Below are 20,698 nucleotides of genomic sequence, written 5' to 3'. Positions count from 1 at the left end.
TGTATTAACCAAACACTGGAAATATTATTTTTCAGTACCAGCTCAAATACAACAAGGTGCTGGGTGATTCCTCATAGCCCCAAGTAGTTCACGGATCTGCCAGATTGCACAGAAGGGCGTTTTCCAAAATGAACACTTTTTATAGTATTGAGGTTCGATTTTGTAAAGATTTACATATGAAAACTAGGAAGATTCAGCAAATTTGGCAGACACATTAGTCTAAATAAAACAAATCTCTATCAGGATAAATACTGTCTGCTTTGGCTAAAGTCTAACTCCTTCTCTTGGCCATTTACCAAGCACAGTGATACAGGACCTTACAGCACTCTTACTGAGTACAAAAAAACCCACAAAACACTGGCACTAGAAAAAGACGACCCAAGTACTCCACTTCAGTCCACACTGACTATTAGTGCTTCTTTGCTGGTTGAGTATCAGGATAAAGAAAAGAACAGAGTAAAAAAATGGTACAAAGAAAAGAAAGTTAGAAGCGGAATGTATATGAGAAACACATCAGGAATACAAGTACTAATAAAGGTTTAAAATAAAATGATAAATACATTCAGTGGTAAGTAAAACAAAGAAAAACACAAAAAAACAACAATGCAAACATGTTGTAGGGAAGACAGGTTACTAGATTAAGGCTGGAACGTGAATTAAGAATTGTTCTACAAACTCACAGTAACTTTTCGTTACAAACCATGCCGTCACACTAACAGGGAACGCAGGGCTTGGCCTGGTAGAGGCCATTCTTAAAATGAGGGCTTTGTCACTGGAGCTCATTAAGCTGTGGCAGTCACTATGCTACAATGTCTTTCAGTGTACAGCCACTGTCTTCTCAAGCTCTTCTTCACAGAGTTTCTATAGCAGCAGCAATCTGCTGCTAAAGAACTGCACTAAACAGCCTTCTGGTCAATAAGACATTTCAGAGATAAAGGTATCTCATCAAAAGAAAATAATTAAAACCGCAATCTCACGTTATATTGTTATATCTCAAGTTATTTAAGTCTGTTTCTATGAATAAAATACAACACGTAAGTGTTAGTCTTCACTGAAGTGTGCCAAGTTTACAGTTGTTCATATAAGAAAGCACACTTAAGTTATCATTAACACTTAGGTGTTGTTTCTGAACGTGGCTGTTAGTAAATTCTCACTACAATGGCTGAGGTTTTCGGTGCGTGAATAACCATGTAATTACATTGTAATAACTGGATAACTACCAATGGTTACTACTCTTACACAGTAACTGCTGTTTAAAATTATGGAAATAGCCTTGTGAACAATATTTTGTTGCCTACTGTATTTCATAAGAACATAAGAAACTTTACAAACGAGAGGAGGCCATTCGGCCCATCTTGCTCGTTTGGTTGTTATTAGCTTATTGATCCCAGAATCTCATCAAGCAGCTTCTTGAAGGATCCCAGGGTGTCAGCTTCAACAACATTACTGGGGAGTTGATTCCAGACCCTCACAATTGTCTGTGTAAAAAAGTGCCTCCTATTTTCTGTTCTGAATGCCCCTCTGTCTAATCTCCATTTGCGACCCCTGGTCCTTGTTTCTTTTTTCAGGCTGAAAAAGTCCCTTGGGTCGACACTGTCAATACCTTTTAGAATTTGGAATGCTTGAATTAGGTCGCCACGTAGTCTTCTTTGTTCAAGACTGAACAGATTCAATTCTTTTAGCCTGTCTGCATATGACATGCCTTTTAAGCCCGGAATAATTCTGGTCGTTCTTCTTTGCACTCTTTCTAGAGCAGCAATATCTTTTTTATAGCGAGGTGACCAGAACTGCACACAATATTCAAGATGAGGTCTTACCAGTGCATAGTACAGTTTTAACATTACTTCCCTTGATTTAAATTCAACACTTTTCACAATGTATCTGAGCATCTTGTTAGCCTTGTTTATAGCTTCCCCACATTGTCTAGATGAAGACATTTCTGAGTCAACAAAAACTCCTAGGTCTTTTTCATAGATTCCTTCTCCAATTTCAGTATCTCCCATATGATATTTATAATGTACATTTCGTATTTCCATGTAACTTCATACTTATTCGCTGGTATTTACCACGAAAAAATAAGTGGCATTGCTGGCCAGTTATTATCATGTTATTACATGGTTATGCATGACCAGTGATATAATGTAAAGTGTGTGTTTTTTTTGTTTTTTTTTATTATTGGGTAAATGTTGAATTATGGAGTTGCGAGAAACTGTGGTACCTGTGACAGTGCCAGGCCAAGCCCTGCAAAAATACATCACACTGCACTACTGCTCGGATCTGTCCTGCAACTGGAGCATACTTACAAAATTCTTAAACAGACGCAAGCCCTGATAGGAAAAACAATAACATTTGAAAACAAGCCTACATGACACAACTTTTTATTCAGTTACAGACCTCAACAAACTGTTCAAATAAAATGAATTGGTCAGCTTCCTAGGCTAACTTTACCAACTTTACCTTTCAATAATTTAGAGGTGATCATGCAGTGAAATGAGGCATATTGGGGTTCTACACAGCCTTGAAAAAGCTCCACCCTTGTATGCAGGCAGATCATTTTCACAGCATTTCTTTGAGGGGGGTTCTCACTATGCACCAGGCTGTGCAGAATCTTGTAAATCAGGAACATTCAGGCTCCTTTAGAATCTCCCCAACCTGTTTTCCATCCATTTATCATTCTGGACCTGTTATTCCACATTTCTCATGTAGCTCTCACTTACCTGTGCGTGAACCAGAGCGTCATTGAAAAGGATGAACCAGTTGACAGAGAATCTCCCTGCGCTCTGCAGCGTCAGTGCTTTGTTACTGCTCTCACAGATGAGTCGTCGAGTGGGCTTCCTCAAAGAACCCTTCACATGGCAACAAAGGAAAGTCTTTTACACTTTTCTCTACAACCTCCCTACTGAGCCGCTACAACACCATCTTGGATTTTATCCACTCGGAAAACTGTTATCTTCATGCACACTTCATGTTATCACCTACTGTAAAAACCTTTGTATAAGTCTATTTTCTAGGTATTTTTAGGGGGTCCTAAAAAGGGGGGAGCGACATACACCTGTGTGACATATAAACTGCTTAATGAAACTGTTGGCTCAAAAGGGGGGTGGGGGTAGGATGACTTATACACCAGTGCGACTTATACATCAGTTTTTACAGTAATTACAAACCATCTTTAATTGAAACAAAAACAGAAAATGTGTTTGTTAACAATTCTAAGTTCTGGTCTTTTTATATTATCTTTGCCAATATAAGATGCACGTAGAGGAAAGTTGATTAAAGTGAATCATCCGACTTGATGATTTATAATTTACTGAGTTTATCATTATTCAAAACATGAGGGTATCTGTCTCTCTCTCTCACACACACACCGTCATTTTCCCAGGGAACCTCTTCCAGAAGTGGTATGTATACTCGGCCTCTTTCCTTTTCCTCTTTAGATGTATGGCAAGAGCTTCAAACTTTGAACTGCCATCCTGAAGCTTCTGATAATCTGCAGTGGACTTGGGACAAAAAGGAGGCACTAAATTACTAGAGTTGAGTTTTTTACATTCCCCCGGGGCACAGAGTCATTTGAATGCTAGTTGAAAGTACTGTTTCTACATACAAGATAACAAACAGCCACATGAACATAACATGGAACACTTATTAGGCACAAGAGGTGTTTATATAACCTTGCAAATATCTGTACCAAAAATATATATATATTTTTTTAATACATTCAAGATGCTGAGTGTGTTAATGTTAGCTTTGTCACATGACTGCTGCCAAATGTTTAACTCACTTCATTGAGCCAAATGATTTGTGTCAACTAGTAGTTGACAATATATCCTTCACGATAAATAATGGATTTATGCGTGTCTACGGCTTTGTCTGTAGAATTAGTTCTAAGGGGGAAAAATAATGCGATTTGAAGATGCCTTCCATTAATAAAGCAAATGCCTTTTTTCATGCAGAATTGTCTGTCTGTAGACGTACTTAACCCCCAAATGAGATTTCATGAACAAACACTGTGCACTGAAACTCTTCTCTTTGGGATTAACCAAATTACTAGAGCTTTACTTGTGTGTGGCCTTTCACTCCCTCTCCTGCTTTTAGACAGGGACCATGTTGTTTCTACAGTGCACTGGTTTTAGATCAGAGAGATGTACAGGAATATGAGAAGTAGACCAAACCAGAAACTGGAAAATAAACAGTGATTTGAAAAGATGAAGGTTCCTGGCAAAAGAATGACCTTTCATATTGTGATGTCTATGGTTCCCTGTTCTCAAGCAAGTAAAACCAGCTCACCTCTTTCACAGCAATCATGGTATGCTAGATTAGAAGACCCTTTGTGAAAGCAGCTTTGATGTAGGCTCCTAACCCTGCTGGAATAGTCATCTGACAGGATGAAGTGTTAAAACATTTTTTAAAATCACTGTATTCCGGACCTGGAGAACGAACACATTTGAAACACTGTCACACTGTCAACAGACTATCTGACTAATTTCTGGGTTGACAGTAAGTAACATGGATAGCTGTAATGCATGGGGAAGCAAATGGATCTGACTTTGGTCTCAAGTTCAGCTTGGGATACTGAATATGCACATACACACTTTTGTAACATACCACTTCAAAGCAGGTGGCCAGCTTGAGAAGCACCCTGCCATACTCGTGCAGATGTTTTATTGGCAGGGCGAACAAGGCAAGCAGCAAGTCCGATAATGGCACACTTTCGTCATTTATTTCTGCCAGTCTCTGCAAGAGCTTCGGGCTTTTGCCAAAGAAATCACTGGGAGAAAACAAAGCATCAAACAGTTCCATAAAAGACGCTGAAACTATTTCGAATACTGACACTAGTAATAATGGAGCATTTGGAGAACGCAAGAAATCCACACAGCTTTGTAGAGCACCTGCCCCTCAGATTTTAATAAGGCAATACAGCAGTTCAGACCTTCGGCTCTATCTCACATGTCAAGTAAGACCTATTATGTGAAACCCACAGTCCATGGCTTTTTATTTGCAGCCACATGGTAATGCCAAGCCTCACCATTTCAGTATAAGAAGAGCTGCGTCTTAAGATTTCATTAGAAATTCCACTGCAGTTAAATGCTACCTTCCACCAGTAAATACAGAAACAGGATAAAATAATTGCTCAACAAACATTTACATTTGTGGAAATGAATACTGTGCAGATATAAAATACCAGCAGGGTAATAAAAAAACTGCAGCTGGAATAGTTGGTTAAAAGCTGTTTTGTTTTACTCACAGTGAGGGTTTAACCAGGGCCTGAAATCCCCCCATCACCAGGAAATCCCCCACAGTCTTCCAGTACCTGAAAGAGATGAAAGAACCATCACTGAAAAAACTAACTAGCAGCTGAGTCTCATAGAGCAAATCATAGCAGCACTGCAGATCACTTATATATCACTGCTTGCACAACAGTTACTACATTGAAACAAAAATGTTAACTCGAAACAGGAATCTACAAGGTCTTTGTAGTGTTGACTCAGACTGATTACCAACTGGGGCACTGGCACTAATGCATGATATTGGTAAGCAATTCTGAATACCTGCTTCTTACTACGCAATACCATTTCTGTCACTGTGAACAGGCATTCTGGGATAACTCATTGTTCAAGTTTTCTACAATAAGGTAACCTACAGACAAAATAACTGAAGCCATCAGTTCCATCTACAATAATGTCTTAAAGGAAATGAAAAAAACAGCATTATTGGTCATTTAGAATCCTACTATATGCCAAAAAATAAATAAATACAAAAATAAATAAAACCATCAGTCTTATGAAATCTATCCCACATGGCATTGTGTTTCATTTTATATCAGTCTGGGGATGCATGTGTACCCCATTCTTACAGAGTGATTTTGCAGTGAAGTCGACAACACGGCCGTGCTACATGAAGCCTAGTACTTCCTGGCATTCCACATTTCCAGAAGCACATAATAAACGCTGTGTGTATTGAGGTAATGCTTATTCTTAATTTGGCTTGCATTTGGGGTTTTCTTAGGCTTTAACAGGCTTAAACATGAAGCTGAATGCGTTGCAGCCCGTCTTAAATTTTCAGCATGTAATAAGAATGCAGTGATGGCTTCAATTAGAACGTGCAACACCACCGCAAAACATCCTGCAGTAGTGACGAGCGACAGCGGTTAAGTAACCATGCTGTTGTTTGTAAGCTCTTCCCAGCTAAGGGTCCAATGTTGTGTACTTGCTCTTTGTAAATGTCCACAAATATCACAGAGTGCTCCAGCATCTCCAGGCCCTTCACCTCCTTGGTACTGTGGAGAAACAAGTTGAGAGAGGCTACATGCTGACCAGTCAGGTAACAGAGTTTGCTGAACTGGCTAGCCATGGTCTGCAGCAGCAGGCTACAGGCACTACCAAGAGTTGTGCACAGGTTCTCTGTTAGGGGAAAAACAAGGGAGAGGAGATTATAACATGCTAGTACTGTACAGCTATGATATACAAACATATATCATAGTTACACTATATCATTCATATACTACAGTTAATCTAATCAATAATATCAACTATTCAAATCTATTATCAATTACCCCAAATCTATTATCAAAATCCCTTTCAATATTCTAGTACAAATTCAAGTGTTTTTAATTAAGTCATGTGTAATAATATCACATTTCAGTCCCCCACTTCCTACAGGCCTGGAAAAGAATTGCTATTAATAGTTTTGTGTATCATCTCAAAATGTAGGAGACCTGGTATCTAGAGTTCAAAGACTAATCATTTATGACATGAAGTCTGAATCTATTTCCTCTTTGTTTGTTTTTACAGGAAGCGAAGGCATTTATTATTTACATTTTCAGTCCAAATTATTTATCTTTTCTTGCTTTCTTGCTCTAATTATGTGGAATGTACTGAAATACATTAACATCAATCATTAAAACAGAGGTATGATAAAAAAATCTTGCATAAACAGAAGAGACGTCAAAGTTCTTCTGAGACAGGGTCTAAATTACCGGTATATGTTTTATCTGGGAGCGTATATCAGGAGACAGAGAAACACATGAGCTTAGTGTATCTAGATCAAAGCTCCTTCTGTTCCCACAATAGCCAAAAATATGAAATCAGAGTACTAGCATTGTTGCAGGGGGAGCATGATCTAGCCCAGGAATCATATATCAGATCTGAATGTGGCCCAGTATCCCAGCCTGTACAAATGTTTATTGAAGCAGTGTGTATTGTACCGAGCCCCAGCAGTGGACGCAGGATCTGAGACTTGATGCTGCTCAGCCTGCAGTAGTATTTCCTCTCCGCCGATGCCAGCTCATGGAGGCTGGCTATGTAGCCCATGATGTTCCTGTCTGCAAGCGCCAGGCAGCTCTGCCCCCCTGAAAACACACTGCTGACATAGCCCAGCTGCAACACAGGAAAATCAATGTCCTTTCTCTGTGGGGTTTGGGAGTACATGATTTAATTTAGATTAATGTGATTATTATTATTTTATTCTACTTTGAACTGTTACTCTTATGTTAGGTTTTTAAGGCAGGGAACTAACTCAAACCTACCCCCATATACCATAATACATACTTTCCCCTTCCCTCTCAAGACAGTAGATAATAAGCTAAATGCAGTACTGTTTGACATATTTAGCACAAAACTTCTCTCACTTATCAGTACGCATAATAAAAAAGGTATAAAAAGCAATTGTGATTTGCTTGCTGAGACAGCTTTGCTATACCAGATGGTAGATGACAGATGACCAGAAAAATGCATTTCTCCTGGGCTAGTGTGTGAATGAAGACACATTTCCAAACGGCTTTATCTTGAGCGGTCTGATTTATACCACACTATGCATTCTCTTCCTGTACAGCAGGTAGTAAGAGCCTACCTTCAGTCTTACGTGCAGCACAGAAAGAGAGTGAGCGTGAGGCTGGGAAAGCATCAGGTCATGTTAATACATAAGGGTGCTCACATTCATGCAGAAAGGCAGCAGTACAGGCTGCTGGGTGTACACCCCGTTTGTCTGTGGACTGCTTCCCTCCTGAGTAACCTGCTTGCCGCTGTAGTACAGTATGGGCTGAAAGCAATCTCCATCTGCTAATAAGAGGGTGTGCTCCTGACCAGCAGCGATGTCCCACACACGTATACCCTCGGACATCTGGGGGGGGGGGGGGGGGGGGGGAGCCATGAGAACCCAACGCCCACATTTTACATTACAAATTATAAATGGAGCTCTTTCTACTTAGCCAGACAAAGCCCCTTTCTCATGTCAAACTCAGATTGCAGGTGCAGCTATATTGACTTCACATACCGGAACTGATCATAACAGTAGCTGATCACCTCCATTCACATCAATAAAGTCTATACCTTTTATATGTGGTTCCTGAAAGAAATATACAGATGCATTTACTAGTCTGGTAATCGTTTTCCTGCTAGCTAACTGCTCTAGGTCTTATACAATGCACTGTTGAGCATGTTATGCGTCACATGGTTCAGCTCCTTTGCACAGAAATGCTTAAGATGTTTATATTGGATTTTATTTCCTCATTGTTCTTAATAAAGTGGCTGCACTTTGTATAATCCCCTGTAGCGATTTCTGGGGGTAAAACGCATTTCCATTTTGCAAGACTTGCCAAACTATCCAATACATAATACACTTTCCCTCAATATCGACAGAACTGTAGAAACAAATACCTTGGCCAGTCGTGGCATTGTGCTGGGTAACTCCATGTGCCCAAGCTGTCCAGAGTTGTTGCTACCCCATGAAAACACCTGTCAGTACAATTAAAATGTTTGAGCATTTTCTAGGTTACATCAAAACAGTGTAGGAATAAACACAATTGTCATTTATTTTGTATCTAAAATTCTCATGGACATTACTTGGATACATACAAAATATAATAATAATAATAATAATAATAATAATAATAATAATAATAATAATAATAATCTTTATTTTATAAAGCGCCTTTCATAAATAAATATCGCAAAGCGCTTAACAAAAGTGAAAACAAAAAATAAATAAATAAATAAAACATACAAAATATATTAAAACAGTTGGAATTAAAAATGCAATGACAGTAAAAGTCATAAGAATGCCAATTTAAACAAATCAGTTTTGAGGCGGGATTTAAAAATAGACAGAGAATCACGGATCTCAGAAGGAAGTGTGCTCCACAGCTTAGGAGCATAGGAGGGAAAAGCCGTGTCATCCACTGTACGCAGTTTAGTCAGGGGAACAACCATAAGGCCGGCATCGGAGGACCGCAAAGCACGACTAGGAGTGTAGGTGGTAACTAACTCAGAAATGTAAGAGGGAGAGGTACCTCTACTGGCTTTAAAAGTCAGCAGCAGTACTGTGTAGTCAATGCGGTATTTGACCGGTAACCAGTGTAATGATTTCAGTTATGGGGGTTATGTGACCACCAGAGCAAGACCTCGTAAGCACTCTAGCAGCAGAATTCTGAACATACTGGAGCTTCTGAAGGGTATTCTTTGACACCCTAGTAAGTAAGGCATTACAGTAGTCAAGCCTGGAGGATACAAACGCATGGACAAGCTTTTCCGCAGCAGACAGCGACAAGACAGGGCGCAGCCGAGCAACGTTGTTTAGATGGAAAAAGGACAACTTGGTAATATTCCTAACATGTGGCTCAAAGGTTAAGCTAGGGTCAAAAATGACCCCCAAGTTTCTCATTTTAGAACAAAACTCCGTTAGCACCCCGTCAATGGTCATGTTTTGAAAACTGGATTTCAACAGTTGATGCATGGTTCCTAATAGCATCACTTCAGTCTTGTCGCTGTTGAGATGCAGAAAATTCTGTTTCATCCAGAGCTTAATGTCAGCAAAACAGTTGGTAAGCACAGAAACAACCAAGTCAATATCAGGTGTGGTTCACAGATAAATCTCAGTATCATCAGCATAAATATGGAAATTTACACTGTGATTTCTAAAAATTTGGCCGATTGGAAGCATATATATGCAAAATAAAATTGGTTCCAGTATGGAGCCCTGATGAACACCGGAAGAAACCAACCCAGTAGTCGATCTAAAACCACCCAAAGAGACAAAATGCTTTCTCTCCAGGAGATACAAGTTAAACCAACCATGGGCAGTACCAGATATACCGAGCATGTTCTCCAGCCGGTCAAGAAGGATATTATGGTTCATCATGTCCTAAGCAGCTCCAGAACTTTAGACAGGAAAGGGAGGTTTGAAATAGGCTATAGCTGCCCATATTATCAGTGGGAAGATTAGATTTTTTCAATACTGGTTGGACAGCAGCAGTTTTAAATGCAGAGGGTACAATTCCAGAACTCAAGGACTCGTTAATTATTATAGTCACAAACGGACGGAAACAGGAACAGTCTGGAAACAGGAACGAATGAGTAAAGTAGGAATTGGGTCTAGCAAGCAGGTAGTCGGCTTCATTGTAAAAACCAATTTGGTAAGCCCAATGACAGTAACAGGAGTGAAACTAGCCAGTGGCGTGCCGGTAAAGACATGTTGATGATAAAGTGAGGTAGGTGGCGGAAGGTCTTGGAATTGGCATCTAATATTGTCAATCTTGGTAGTAAAAAATTCCAATAAATTATTGCAAAGACCTTGAGAGGCCAATAATGCAGAGGAGCTATTTGGCTCTAGCATTCTGCTTATTGTAGAAAATAAAAGCCTAGGATTGTCATGGCCACTCTCAATAAGATTGGAGAAATAAGTAGATCTAGCAGAAGAGATAGCATCCCTATACTCCAACAGAATATATACAAATACACCAGAATAACAGCCAAGTGTAGATGATTGTTAACCCTAATTAGACAATGGATTGCAAATGTATCTCAATGACTGGACATCATTGCAACCCACCTGTGACTGGGCAGTCAGAGCCAGTGAATGATGTGCCCCTGAAGCCACCTGAATCACCTCTTTGCTGCTCAAACTCTTGATGCACAAAGGCTGTAACCTGCAATACAACACAACCCCTCAGACCCACTCATTTGTGTTAAACAATGTAAAATTCATTTCTACATAACAATACCTTCACAGAGAGAATACTGCAGATAGAGGTGTGTTAAATATTAAAACAATGGTCTCTATCACAAAGCTTTAATTTGAAGGAAGTTTTCAGTCTGTTTTTCTGAATATATATATATAAGTAACAGAGCAGGGAGGGAGTTAAAATCTTCCCTGTCAAAAACATGTACAAATTTTAATGTTTAAAATGTGTTAATTGTTAAATTGTCACCTGCGCGTGTCAGGTATTGTAAATTGAAGCCAGGTGCAGGGTTTAAAAAGTGAGCAGTCAGATTAGTCGGGGCTGCTGCGTGGAGAGCCCGACTGTGTGTGCGATCAGTCGTATCAAAACAAAAAGGTACTGTGTGTTTTTGCTGTTCGTCTGTTTGTGTATATTATTTCAACCGGTAAACAGCTTAGCTGTCCGGTTTGTTAGACAGGTTCCTGACGTGTGCAGTCAGCAGTCCAAGCTGGAGCTAGGATTTTGTTTTCGTTTGTTTTGTTTATTGTGTTGATTAAAAATAGAGCGTAAGCGCTTCTAATCTCAAGTTCAGTGTCTGGGTCTGCTTTTAAAGGAGAGTGAGGTTTAAAGGTACTATATATATATATATATATATATATATATATATATATATATATATATATATATATATATATACCCCCCCCTGAATTTCCCAGGGAGTTTAAAATCCCCCCCCCCCCCCCTCCCTGCTGAAAAAAAAATGTGCAAATGCACATTTGTTTAATTGTTGTATTAGTAATTATCCCTTGCATCTGGCTATAATTGTAAATTAGAGCCAGGTGCAGGGTGGTCTAGTAGTCTGGTCTGGTAGAAAAAAGAAAGTTAGTGTAAAAACCTTTTGATGTGTGAAACAGTGTGTGTTTTGTTTGTTTATTTTTGTTTAGCAGGTAAACAGCTTAGCTGTCCTGTTTTATAATTTAGGTTCCCGTCTGTGGTAGTTAGTGCTCGTATAGAGCTAGGTTTTTGTTTTCTGTTTTGTTTATGTTTTTATATATATATGGGCCTACCAAGGCTCTTATGATGTGTACATGCACTAAGAAAGCTCCAGCTGCCCTTACCTGGGGAGAATGTCGCCATGGCCCAGCTGCCCCTCCTTGCCTCTGCCCCAGCTCCACACCTCGGTCTGTAGGGAGGGGAGGTAGGCGTCAGCCTCACTGCCAAACGGGGGGGTCAGAACCACAGTCTGCATTCGTGGTCGGCTTGCCTTTCGAAGAAGTCTTGGAGAAACTGGAAAATATGCATAAAGTTCAAGCAGTGACTTGTCATTAAAAGAACATCTCAGTCTTTGCACATGACTTTGTGTCTGCTTTGTTACAGCCATTTCTTAACTACCAAATCGTTTTAAAAGATAATATTTTGTATCACCAGCTGTGTATCAATGTATCTCAATAGTGACCTAAATCATAACTTATTTTAAACTTTTTAATAAAATATCTTTCAGCATATATTTTAAATGAGTTTCTGGTTAAGAGAAAGGTAGCTTACAGGGCTATAAAAATACTTATTTCTGCAGAATCTTAAACAGAAGCAGTAGCAAAAGTGATACCCGAATTAACCTGCTAAAGAGAGGTGGCTGCTTATTCAAGGTCCCTCTCCCGACTCCCATGAAAAAATCTCCTCATGCATTACACTGCAGTTATCATTTTCTAATATTCACTGCAGGCAATCACTTAACTGGAAGGAGAACGAAGATGGAGTAAAATGCTTTGAGAATACTCCCCCACTGAATAGTGAACACAAATCCCCATGATTAAAACATAACATGCACTGAATATAAATAGGAGTATCCGCATTTGTCTCTGACTGTTAAACAGCAAGCGCGATACTTGCTTGTCTTAAAAACAACCCAGACTGCTGCTGTGTCAATATGTCAGAAGAAGATGGACTGCAGATATTGATTACTTACAGTTCAATTAACTGCAGGGAGAGTAGGTATAGGGGAAGGAGAGAAGTATATCATATTAATTCCATATCAGAGCAACAGGGTCCAGAGTAGCATGTATATAGATTTCATTTATCTTCGGTGTTTTATGAACAACTATTTTAATTATAGAAACATATTAATCAGAAAAATGAATGTCTTCCAATTTTTTATCATCAGCTGGGGATGCATACCCCTCTAGAAGTAGTGAATTTCTCTGCATAATTATACCTGTATGTGATTACTGTGATTTGAAATTGTTAGTTGTCTGATCATGTTTACTCTCATGTCTTAACAGATATTAAGAAAATATTAGGCCTTGTTTTCTTACACACTCATTTTCAAAAGACTCCTCTTTCTGAAAAACCATGGAAAGCCTCAGAAAGCTATGGGCATGAAAAGAAGCATAAACTCTTCTCTTGCCACCACACTCTCTGGTTGCAAAAGCAATGTGTACCTTCCAGCATTTTAGTGTGAGCTAAACTAAGAATTGAAATGCCATTGTTTTTCACTGTGTTTGGCAGCATACTGCATACTGGAGTGAACTTTACCTCGTTAAGAAGGGCTCCTCCATTACACAACTATCACATGCTTCAGGGAGCTGGAATTCAGCATTGATCAGTCTCTCACAGAGCCCTAGAGGAATTTTGGCATCATGCAGAACTGCTTCAACTCAGTGACATTTGTGGGTTTTCGAGCATAAAATGCTCGTTTCAGGTCCTGCCACAACATCTCAATGAGGTTTAGGTCTGGACTTTGACTAGGCCATTCCAAAGCTTTAAATTTCTTGTTCTTCAAGCATTCTGATGTAGACTTGCTTGTGTGTTTCGGATCATTGTCTTGCTGCGTGACCCAGCTGCACTTCAGGTTCAGCTCCCGGATGGATGGCCTGACATTCTCCTGTAGAATTCTCCGATACAGAGCAGAATTCATGGTTCCTTCAATGATGGCAAGTCGTCCAGGTCCTGATGTAGCAAAGCATCCCCAAATCATGACACTACCACCACCATGCTTGACCACTGGTATGAGGTTCTTACTGTGGAATGCAGTGTTTGGTTTTCGCCAGACATAACAGAACTCATGTTGGCCAAAAAGTTTCACTTCTGACTAATCTGTCCATAGAACATTGTTCTAGAACTCTTGAGGATCATCCAGGTGCTTTTTGGCAAACTTGAGACGATCATTCATGTTCTTCTTAGTAAACAGTGGTTTCCGCCTTGCTACTGTGCCATGAATCCCATTTTTGCCCAGTGTCTTTCTAATGGTGGAGTCATGAATACTGACCTTAGCCGAGGCTAGAAACGCCTGCAGATCCATGGATGTTGTTCTAGGGTTCTTTGTGACTTCCTGGACGATTTTGGCAGGACGTCAACTCCTGGGAAGATTCACTACTGTCCCAAACTTTCTCCATTTGGACAATTGGCAAATTCACAGTATTTAATTATTTTACTTTTTTTTTTTTTTTAATGAAAACAAAGTGTTAAAACAGATAATATCCAAGCCACCATGCAGTAAGTGTTTAAAGTTTAAAGCCTTTTACACTGTTACAACTGTAAGCAGAACAGGAAACCAAAAAAAAACATAAAAGGCGTATCTATTACCTTGAGAAAGCAGGCCTGGCAGGGAGAGTCTGCGGATCACCCCCTCAGCCTCCTCCTCTCGGATGTCCCCGAGGCTGGAGCTCTTCTTGCCCTGCATGGACTCCTCCAGTCGGACCTGCCCCTCACGGGTCTCCTTGAGCCCCTCTGCAGGGACTGGGCAGCCCCCTGGGGGAGGGTAGTAATAGCTCATCACCTTCTTCAGGGACAGACCCTCGTAGGTGGAGGCTACCTTCTCCCCCACGGCGGAGGCACAAGAGACCACCATGCTGTTCAGAGTGGAGGACACTGTAGTCGGCGGAGGCACAGGGTCATCATCTACAGGTTCATCTGCAGCCTGTCAAATAAAGTTAAAAACTAAAATGTAATATTATTGTAATATAACAAGAAGGTAGTGGTAGCCTTTGAAATGCAACAACAGTTATGATATTTTTTTTTTAAATGATTTCTGTATGCCTTTTAATAATTATACAGGCTATAAAGCATTCCAGGCATGCTTGAGTAAATGTGGCACACCAGAGCAAAGCTTGAGGGACTGGTGCCAATCAGCTAGTGTTAGGACTAGGTTTGCTAATTTAAAAAATATTTTTTAAAGATCTTTTTAAATATTTAAGTTTGCAAAGCTCACAATCAACAAAATGACTTACAGTTCTAAGAAATGTCTTTCCAGCTTTTGAGGCTGCTTTAATAAGTAAATTGGTTTGGTAAATTCACAAGCAGGATAATTCTAGAGGTTGCATATGAAGCAGGGCTATAAATTATTTGTTGAGGAAAAAAACGTATTAAGCAAAGTGCCTGAAAAAAAAATCTCCCTTAGAAATGTGCACAGAAAACAGGTGATTAATTGACTCTGTCTGATTACACGGTACAGTTGTTACATGACTTGCCTGATGCCTGAGATTTCTGTGGTAAAAGGTCTTTCCTAATATATACAGAACATTGATCATCACAAAGTCTGCTGTTGCCAGTAGTCTGATATTGGTAATTATTATAAATCATTTATAAGAATTCAAAATTGCAGTGAATCTTATCACACATACCGCAGCATACTTGTTATGTTTAATACAAATTCCTCAAAAGGTCTTCATTTCTGTAATTTATAATAAGTTAATAAGTTGTCTAAAAGATTTTATATAGTTTGAGCAACCTGCCTTTGCAGTTCTCTCACCCTGCATGAGATAACATCTCTATTAGAAAAAGAGACATAGCAGGTCTTATTTTGAGATGTGGTCTCTTGAATCAGTATCTAGCAAATCCATCCATCCATTATCTATAACTGCTTAATAGAGGGTTGCAGTGACCCAGAGCTTAACCTGGCAGACATAGGGCGCAAGGCGGGACTACACCTTGCACGGTACGCCAGTTCATCACTGCAACTAAAGGACAATTTAGAGAGGTCAATCCACCTAGCCAGCATGTCTTTGGACTGTGGGAGGAAACCAGAGTACATAGAGAAAACCCACGCGAACGCGGGGAAAACATGCAAACTCAACACAGACAGACCCCTGAGGAAGGAATCGAACCCAGGACCCTGGAGCTGTGAGGCAGCAGTGCTAACCACCACGCCACCGTGCTGCAAAATTTGTTGATCAAATCAACCTCCAAGTGTTTGTGGATTTTGCAAAATCTCAGCTAATTTCTAAACTTTAAAAACAGGGTACTTTCTGCTCCCCTCATGGGGCCGGTGAGAATGGAAGCCTCTCACCTGTGGACACTGTGCATTTTTAGTTGTTTGCTCAGCCAGGGAATGGTCTGACAGTCTCTTGAGGTACTCTTTGACAGCCTGCTCGTCGGGGTAAGGGGAATTCTTCACCTGCTGGTTGGCCACTGCCCCATTGGCCTTGGTGTCCGGTTCTTTCAGATCCCCCCTATCTGAGTGTTCACTCATCTCCTTCTCCTCAGAAGGAAGTCCAGTATTGCCCGGGTCTTTCTCATCCCTGCAGACCACCGCAGGAGAGTCTTTACCGCTGGGCTCTGTAACAGTGCTGCCCAGTGAAGGTTCTGAAGGGGACTGTCTAAATTTCTGTAAGGGAGAGCCCTGTCTTTGCTCAGAGTCTGTCAGCTCCACACCCAGCGGGCAGTAGTGGCTGTCCGAGATGATGACGTGGTCCTCCTTGTCAGTCATGGTGATCAGCAGCTGATTACAGTGGTTGCATTTGTCTGGGGCAATCTTGGCCTCCTGTGGGGGGAGCCGCTGGACAAGTGCCAGGCTGTGGAAGGCCCCACAGGCTATTTGAAGCACGCGCCTACCTGCTAAATGTTCCACCTTCTGGGGCTTGGATACTGGGAAAACACTGGTGACTAGGCCCAGCTGGCAGCCACTGCCCCAAGCCCAGACCTCACTGTGAACAGACAGAGCTATTGTGTGCTGCTCCCCACACGCTAACTGTTTAATCTGGATCTGTTGAGGTGGGCTTGCCTCTGGGTCTGCAATGCTGATGGCAACAGGTTCTGGGACCAAGTTTTTACTTGCCATGCCGCACTGGCCAGAGGAGTTCTCACCCCACATATACGCTGTGCCATCTTCAGAGATCGCCCCACTGTGGAAGCTCCCAGCAGCGACAGCAACAACCCGCTGTCCAATCAGAGCCTGCTCCAGGATGGGCTGAACTGGAGCAGGATTGGCTGAACCCTGTCTCCAAGGCAACTCTCCAAAGCTGTACACCTCACCACCTGTGAAAAAACACAAACCAAAAAAAAAAAAAATTAAACCTAATTTACAAGTGTGAGTTTTTGTATAAAATCAATATCTCTAATTTAAAAAATCTTGAAATTTGGTTTGTGCTAAGGTCTTCTTTCCAAAATGTAAAAATAATGACTTATTGACAAGCAGACTGCAGTCTGTTGGTAAACTAACTTGTTCCAGTCGTATGCAAGACAAGACTGTGTTACAGTGTAGTAACTTTCAGATTGGTCCAACATTAACTCCTGCATGGACAGTTTCTTCTGGTTAGCAGTATAAAGGAAAATACAGCACAAACTATAAAGTTGTTCATTCTCAGGGAGAACAGAATATTTTAATAGTGGTGTGCTACATATACCTGTGATTGCGACACTGGACCAGTCAAACCAGAGGGACCTGTGTGCAGAGTCAATACAATTTCACACACTACAGAGCAGTGTAACTACCTACATTTGGAAAGCACCAAATTCTGCAATGAATGGCTAAAATAACAGACAACTATTTAAAGAATATTTTAAATGGGTTTAATAAATACCCTTAGGACCCAATTTTTCAACGCTTTTGCAAAACTGGCATCACTTTTGTTTCAAAACTTTGATGTTCAATGTGGCCAGCTGGTCAAATTTGAAGGTTCTGTTAAAACCAGACATCTGGTTCTCTGAAAAAAAAAAAGCATGCCTCGCTGCCTCAACGTATTAAGCCTCATGACTTAACATCAACTCTGCTCTCTAATGCTATGACTTTGATACATGCCCGGGTCTTAGAAGCAAGGTGCACTGCTCACCAACTGACTCACTAAATTACTTTGGGCAAGTCTCTGTTACCCGAGTTGGGCTACTTTATTTAAAACTAGTCCAGTAGTTTCAATAAAGAAGGCCCAGCTTGACTTACAGCAGCTTTTTATAGTTTTAGGTTACAATTTCAAAGAGGAATAAATATTTGACTTACTGTACACCAAACTGCTCGGTCTCTCAACAAAGTACACTATTGACCTGCAGATCATGAAACTAGTACACACATGACAGAGTTCAACTCATGTTTCTTTATTATTAAAGTACAAAAAATACAAACAAAATTATTCCAGTAATTTTTAAATGAGTTACCAACACTGCAGATTTGTGTCACATGTTTCTCTGAATGATGCACACATTCTAAGTCACACATGTAATGTGTGCCTCCACACTTGAGGACTTGAAAGATCAAGCTAACTGGATTTTGCCACCCTGCCATCAGTGGCTACAATTCATAATACCACAGATTCCTTACTTTCTGTGAGAAAAACTCCGTGTCGTGTACCCAGAGCAGCTTGCAGGATAGTCTTTGACCCAAGTCCGAGCACTCTTTGTGGTGTTACTGAACAGGAGTAGCCCTTCCATATATGGAGCAAGCCTCTCTCCCCAGGTCCCTCTTCCTCCACCGAGCTAAACAAACAAAACAATATCCTAAATATTTAGACAAACATTAAACACTTGCAATATATAACATACACATTTGTATAAATGGTGCTTCTGTATTCATGCTACACACAATTACTGATGTTTCACCATGAAAAATCTCCAAAGTGATGATTCTATAGGTCACTCGTTCTAGAGATAAGACTGGCGCAGATTACCAACCCTACAGTAACTTAACTAAAATAATTAAATGGTTGTAAGCAGAGAAAAAGTCATTTATCCCTTCTATGACTATTTAAATCCTTTGCATAATACTTACAGTGAGAGTGTTTCTAATTTGTAGTACCTCTGTTTACTGTATTCAGTATAAAGGGGCCAATGAAACCATATATAGTATAGAAAGGAGTATCAGTTTCGAATACAGTATGTCATGCATTCCGCATACTGTAGGTTGTAAGAATTATGCTCTCAACCTGGTGGCACTTGGGTCATCCTGTAGACAAAGCAAGGCAAAACTGGTGGGAGAGAGAAGCAACTGGAGATGAGGCCTGGAAGCTACAAGATTCACACTAATCTCAGCCACTGAATTACTGTGGGAATTTATGAGAGGTCACTGACACTAGACCCATAATGGGGCATAATAAAAAACCATGCTGTCAAACATACAGTACGAGGCATCTCCATTAACCTTCAATAAACAACACTGACATTTATTTGTTTCCTGTGCCACATGGAATCATTTGACAAGCCCTACTTCTGTAGACTATGTTGTGGCTGTAGCTTGAGAGGGTAATAACAGCTGCTGAGATGAAAAAAATGCTGCACATTATTCTGCTAAAAGGCAGCAGAGCACACTTTATACCCTTTTATGTTGAGTTACTTTATAAAAATAACCCATTGGGGGAAACATACAGTGCATGGATGCAAAGAGAGGTGCAACACCGCCTTTTGAAACCTCAGCAATCAACTGGGTGCAAATATGTGAGCATCTAACACTGTTTTTAAACTGGCTCTTTAAAGCAGTATAGACTGCACACTGAAGCAAGGCTTGCAACCTGTTTTGTTCACACTTCCCTTAATGTGTCTAAGTGCGACTGACTACTGGACTAACTCATCCAGCTCCTGGGGTAGTTTTGAGTCTGATTCAAGGACTACGATAGTAATGCGACCCTGCACTAGTGTGTGTAATCAAACTAAGCCACATAAAAAAATAATGCAACATACTTTTATGATTGCGCAAGTGTCATGCACGTGAAGATGAGCTTTCCAGATGTGCAGATCAAAAAATTAATTTTGCTCAAGTGTGAAAAGTTGTCTGAGCCTGGATGCCAATCAGCTAACTAATGGTGCGCTTTTTATCCTTCAGCCTAACTGGATCAGTATCAGAAGTTAACATAACATGACACAACTGTTACATAATTTTTACTGGTCACACAGGAACAGATACAGATAATAAAACTGAATAGATAATGAAATAGGAACCGAGTAGATTATGAAATAGACCCCTACTCTAGTTCTTTTTTTTGGCTATGAATGCCTTTTGCAGAAACAGTTGATCTGTAAAGTACTAACCAATGGTTTAAAATCCATTTCCGTACATTAATAGTGCTGAAATGAGGCAATGGGTTAGAAGTCTTTTAAATGTCACTAGTGTGCAGGTTAAGTAGTCTCAATTGGTCCATGTACTTCATCACTTACTCCTCCTCAAGTTCTTCCATTAAAAGGCCCTCTCCATATTACCACCACAGCGTGTCAGTTGACAGTCTGAACCCTATGAAACAAAAGAAAAACACTGAATGGGAGGTTCATTACAAATGCATAGTGGTGGAGTGGCAATAGGCTCCTCATGTGTTGACCAAAATAATGAAGCCCTGCTTATTGCTTATAACATTGGTGGAGTTTACATGTACAAGCCATGACAGCTTTCCTCATGACCTTTTTGCCGTACTTTTCAGGGAATGCGTTGCTATGCAGTTCTGATTTAGGAAAAATAAATCAGCTATACCAATGCAGATTACTCAATTCATAGTCATTGAGGAGAGGGGATATTGAAATGTCCATGTCTGCTTACTGAGCAGGAAAAGAACGACTCTGAATATCGTGAGGAGAGCT

The 20,698-nt window shown here is 40.3% G+C and overlaps 1 protein-coding gene across 1 annotated transcript in view; it reads right to left on the bottom strand.

The window, feature by feature from the left end:
* LOC121322117 (alsin-like) overlaps window positions 1-20,698 on the bottom strand; it is a 42,505-nt gene that overhangs the window by 18,250 nt on the left and 3,557 nt on the right. The window contains exons 2-15 of the mRNA XM_041261645.1: window positions 20,285-20,357; window positions 18,459-18,613; window positions 16,215-17,182; window positions 14,513-14,846; window positions 12,049-12,217; window positions 10,822-10,918; window positions 8,652-8,729; window positions 7,930-8,115; window positions 7,202-7,373; window positions 6,209-6,398; window positions 5,243-5,308; window positions 4,603-4,765; window positions 3,366-3,497; window positions 2,718-2,846 (exon numbers count right to left, since the gene is read on the bottom strand). Of these exons, the coding sequence (XP_041117579.1) occupies window positions 2,718-2,846; window positions 3,366-3,497; window positions 4,603-4,765; window positions 5,243-5,308; window positions 6,209-6,398; window positions 7,202-7,373; window positions 7,930-8,115; window positions 8,652-8,729; window positions 10,822-10,918; window positions 12,049-12,217; window positions 14,513-14,846; window positions 16,215-17,182; window positions 18,459-18,613; window positions 20,285-20,304 (2,859 nt within the window). The 5' untranslated portion in view covers window positions 20,305-20,357. The remainder of the gene's footprint in view (window positions 1-2,717; window positions 2,847-3,365; window positions 3,498-4,602; window positions 4,766-5,242; window positions 5,309-6,208; window positions 6,399-7,201; window positions 7,374-7,929; window positions 8,116-8,651; window positions 8,730-10,821; window positions 10,919-12,048; window positions 12,218-14,512; window positions 14,847-16,214; window positions 17,183-18,458; window positions 18,614-20,284; window positions 20,358-20,698) is intronic.

Source organism: Polyodon spathula, chromosome 10 (genome assembly GCF_017654505.1).
Source record: "Polyodon spathula isolate WHYD16114869_AA chromosome 10, ASM1765450v1, whole genome shotgun sequence".
In the NCBI taxonomy this organism is placed as follows: domain Eukaryota; kingdom Metazoa; phylum Chordata; class Actinopteri; order Acipenseriformes; family Polyodontidae; genus Polyodon; species Polyodon spathula.
Note: the sequence above shows the minus strand (reverse complement) of the source record. Positions and strands in the feature narration are given on the sequence as shown.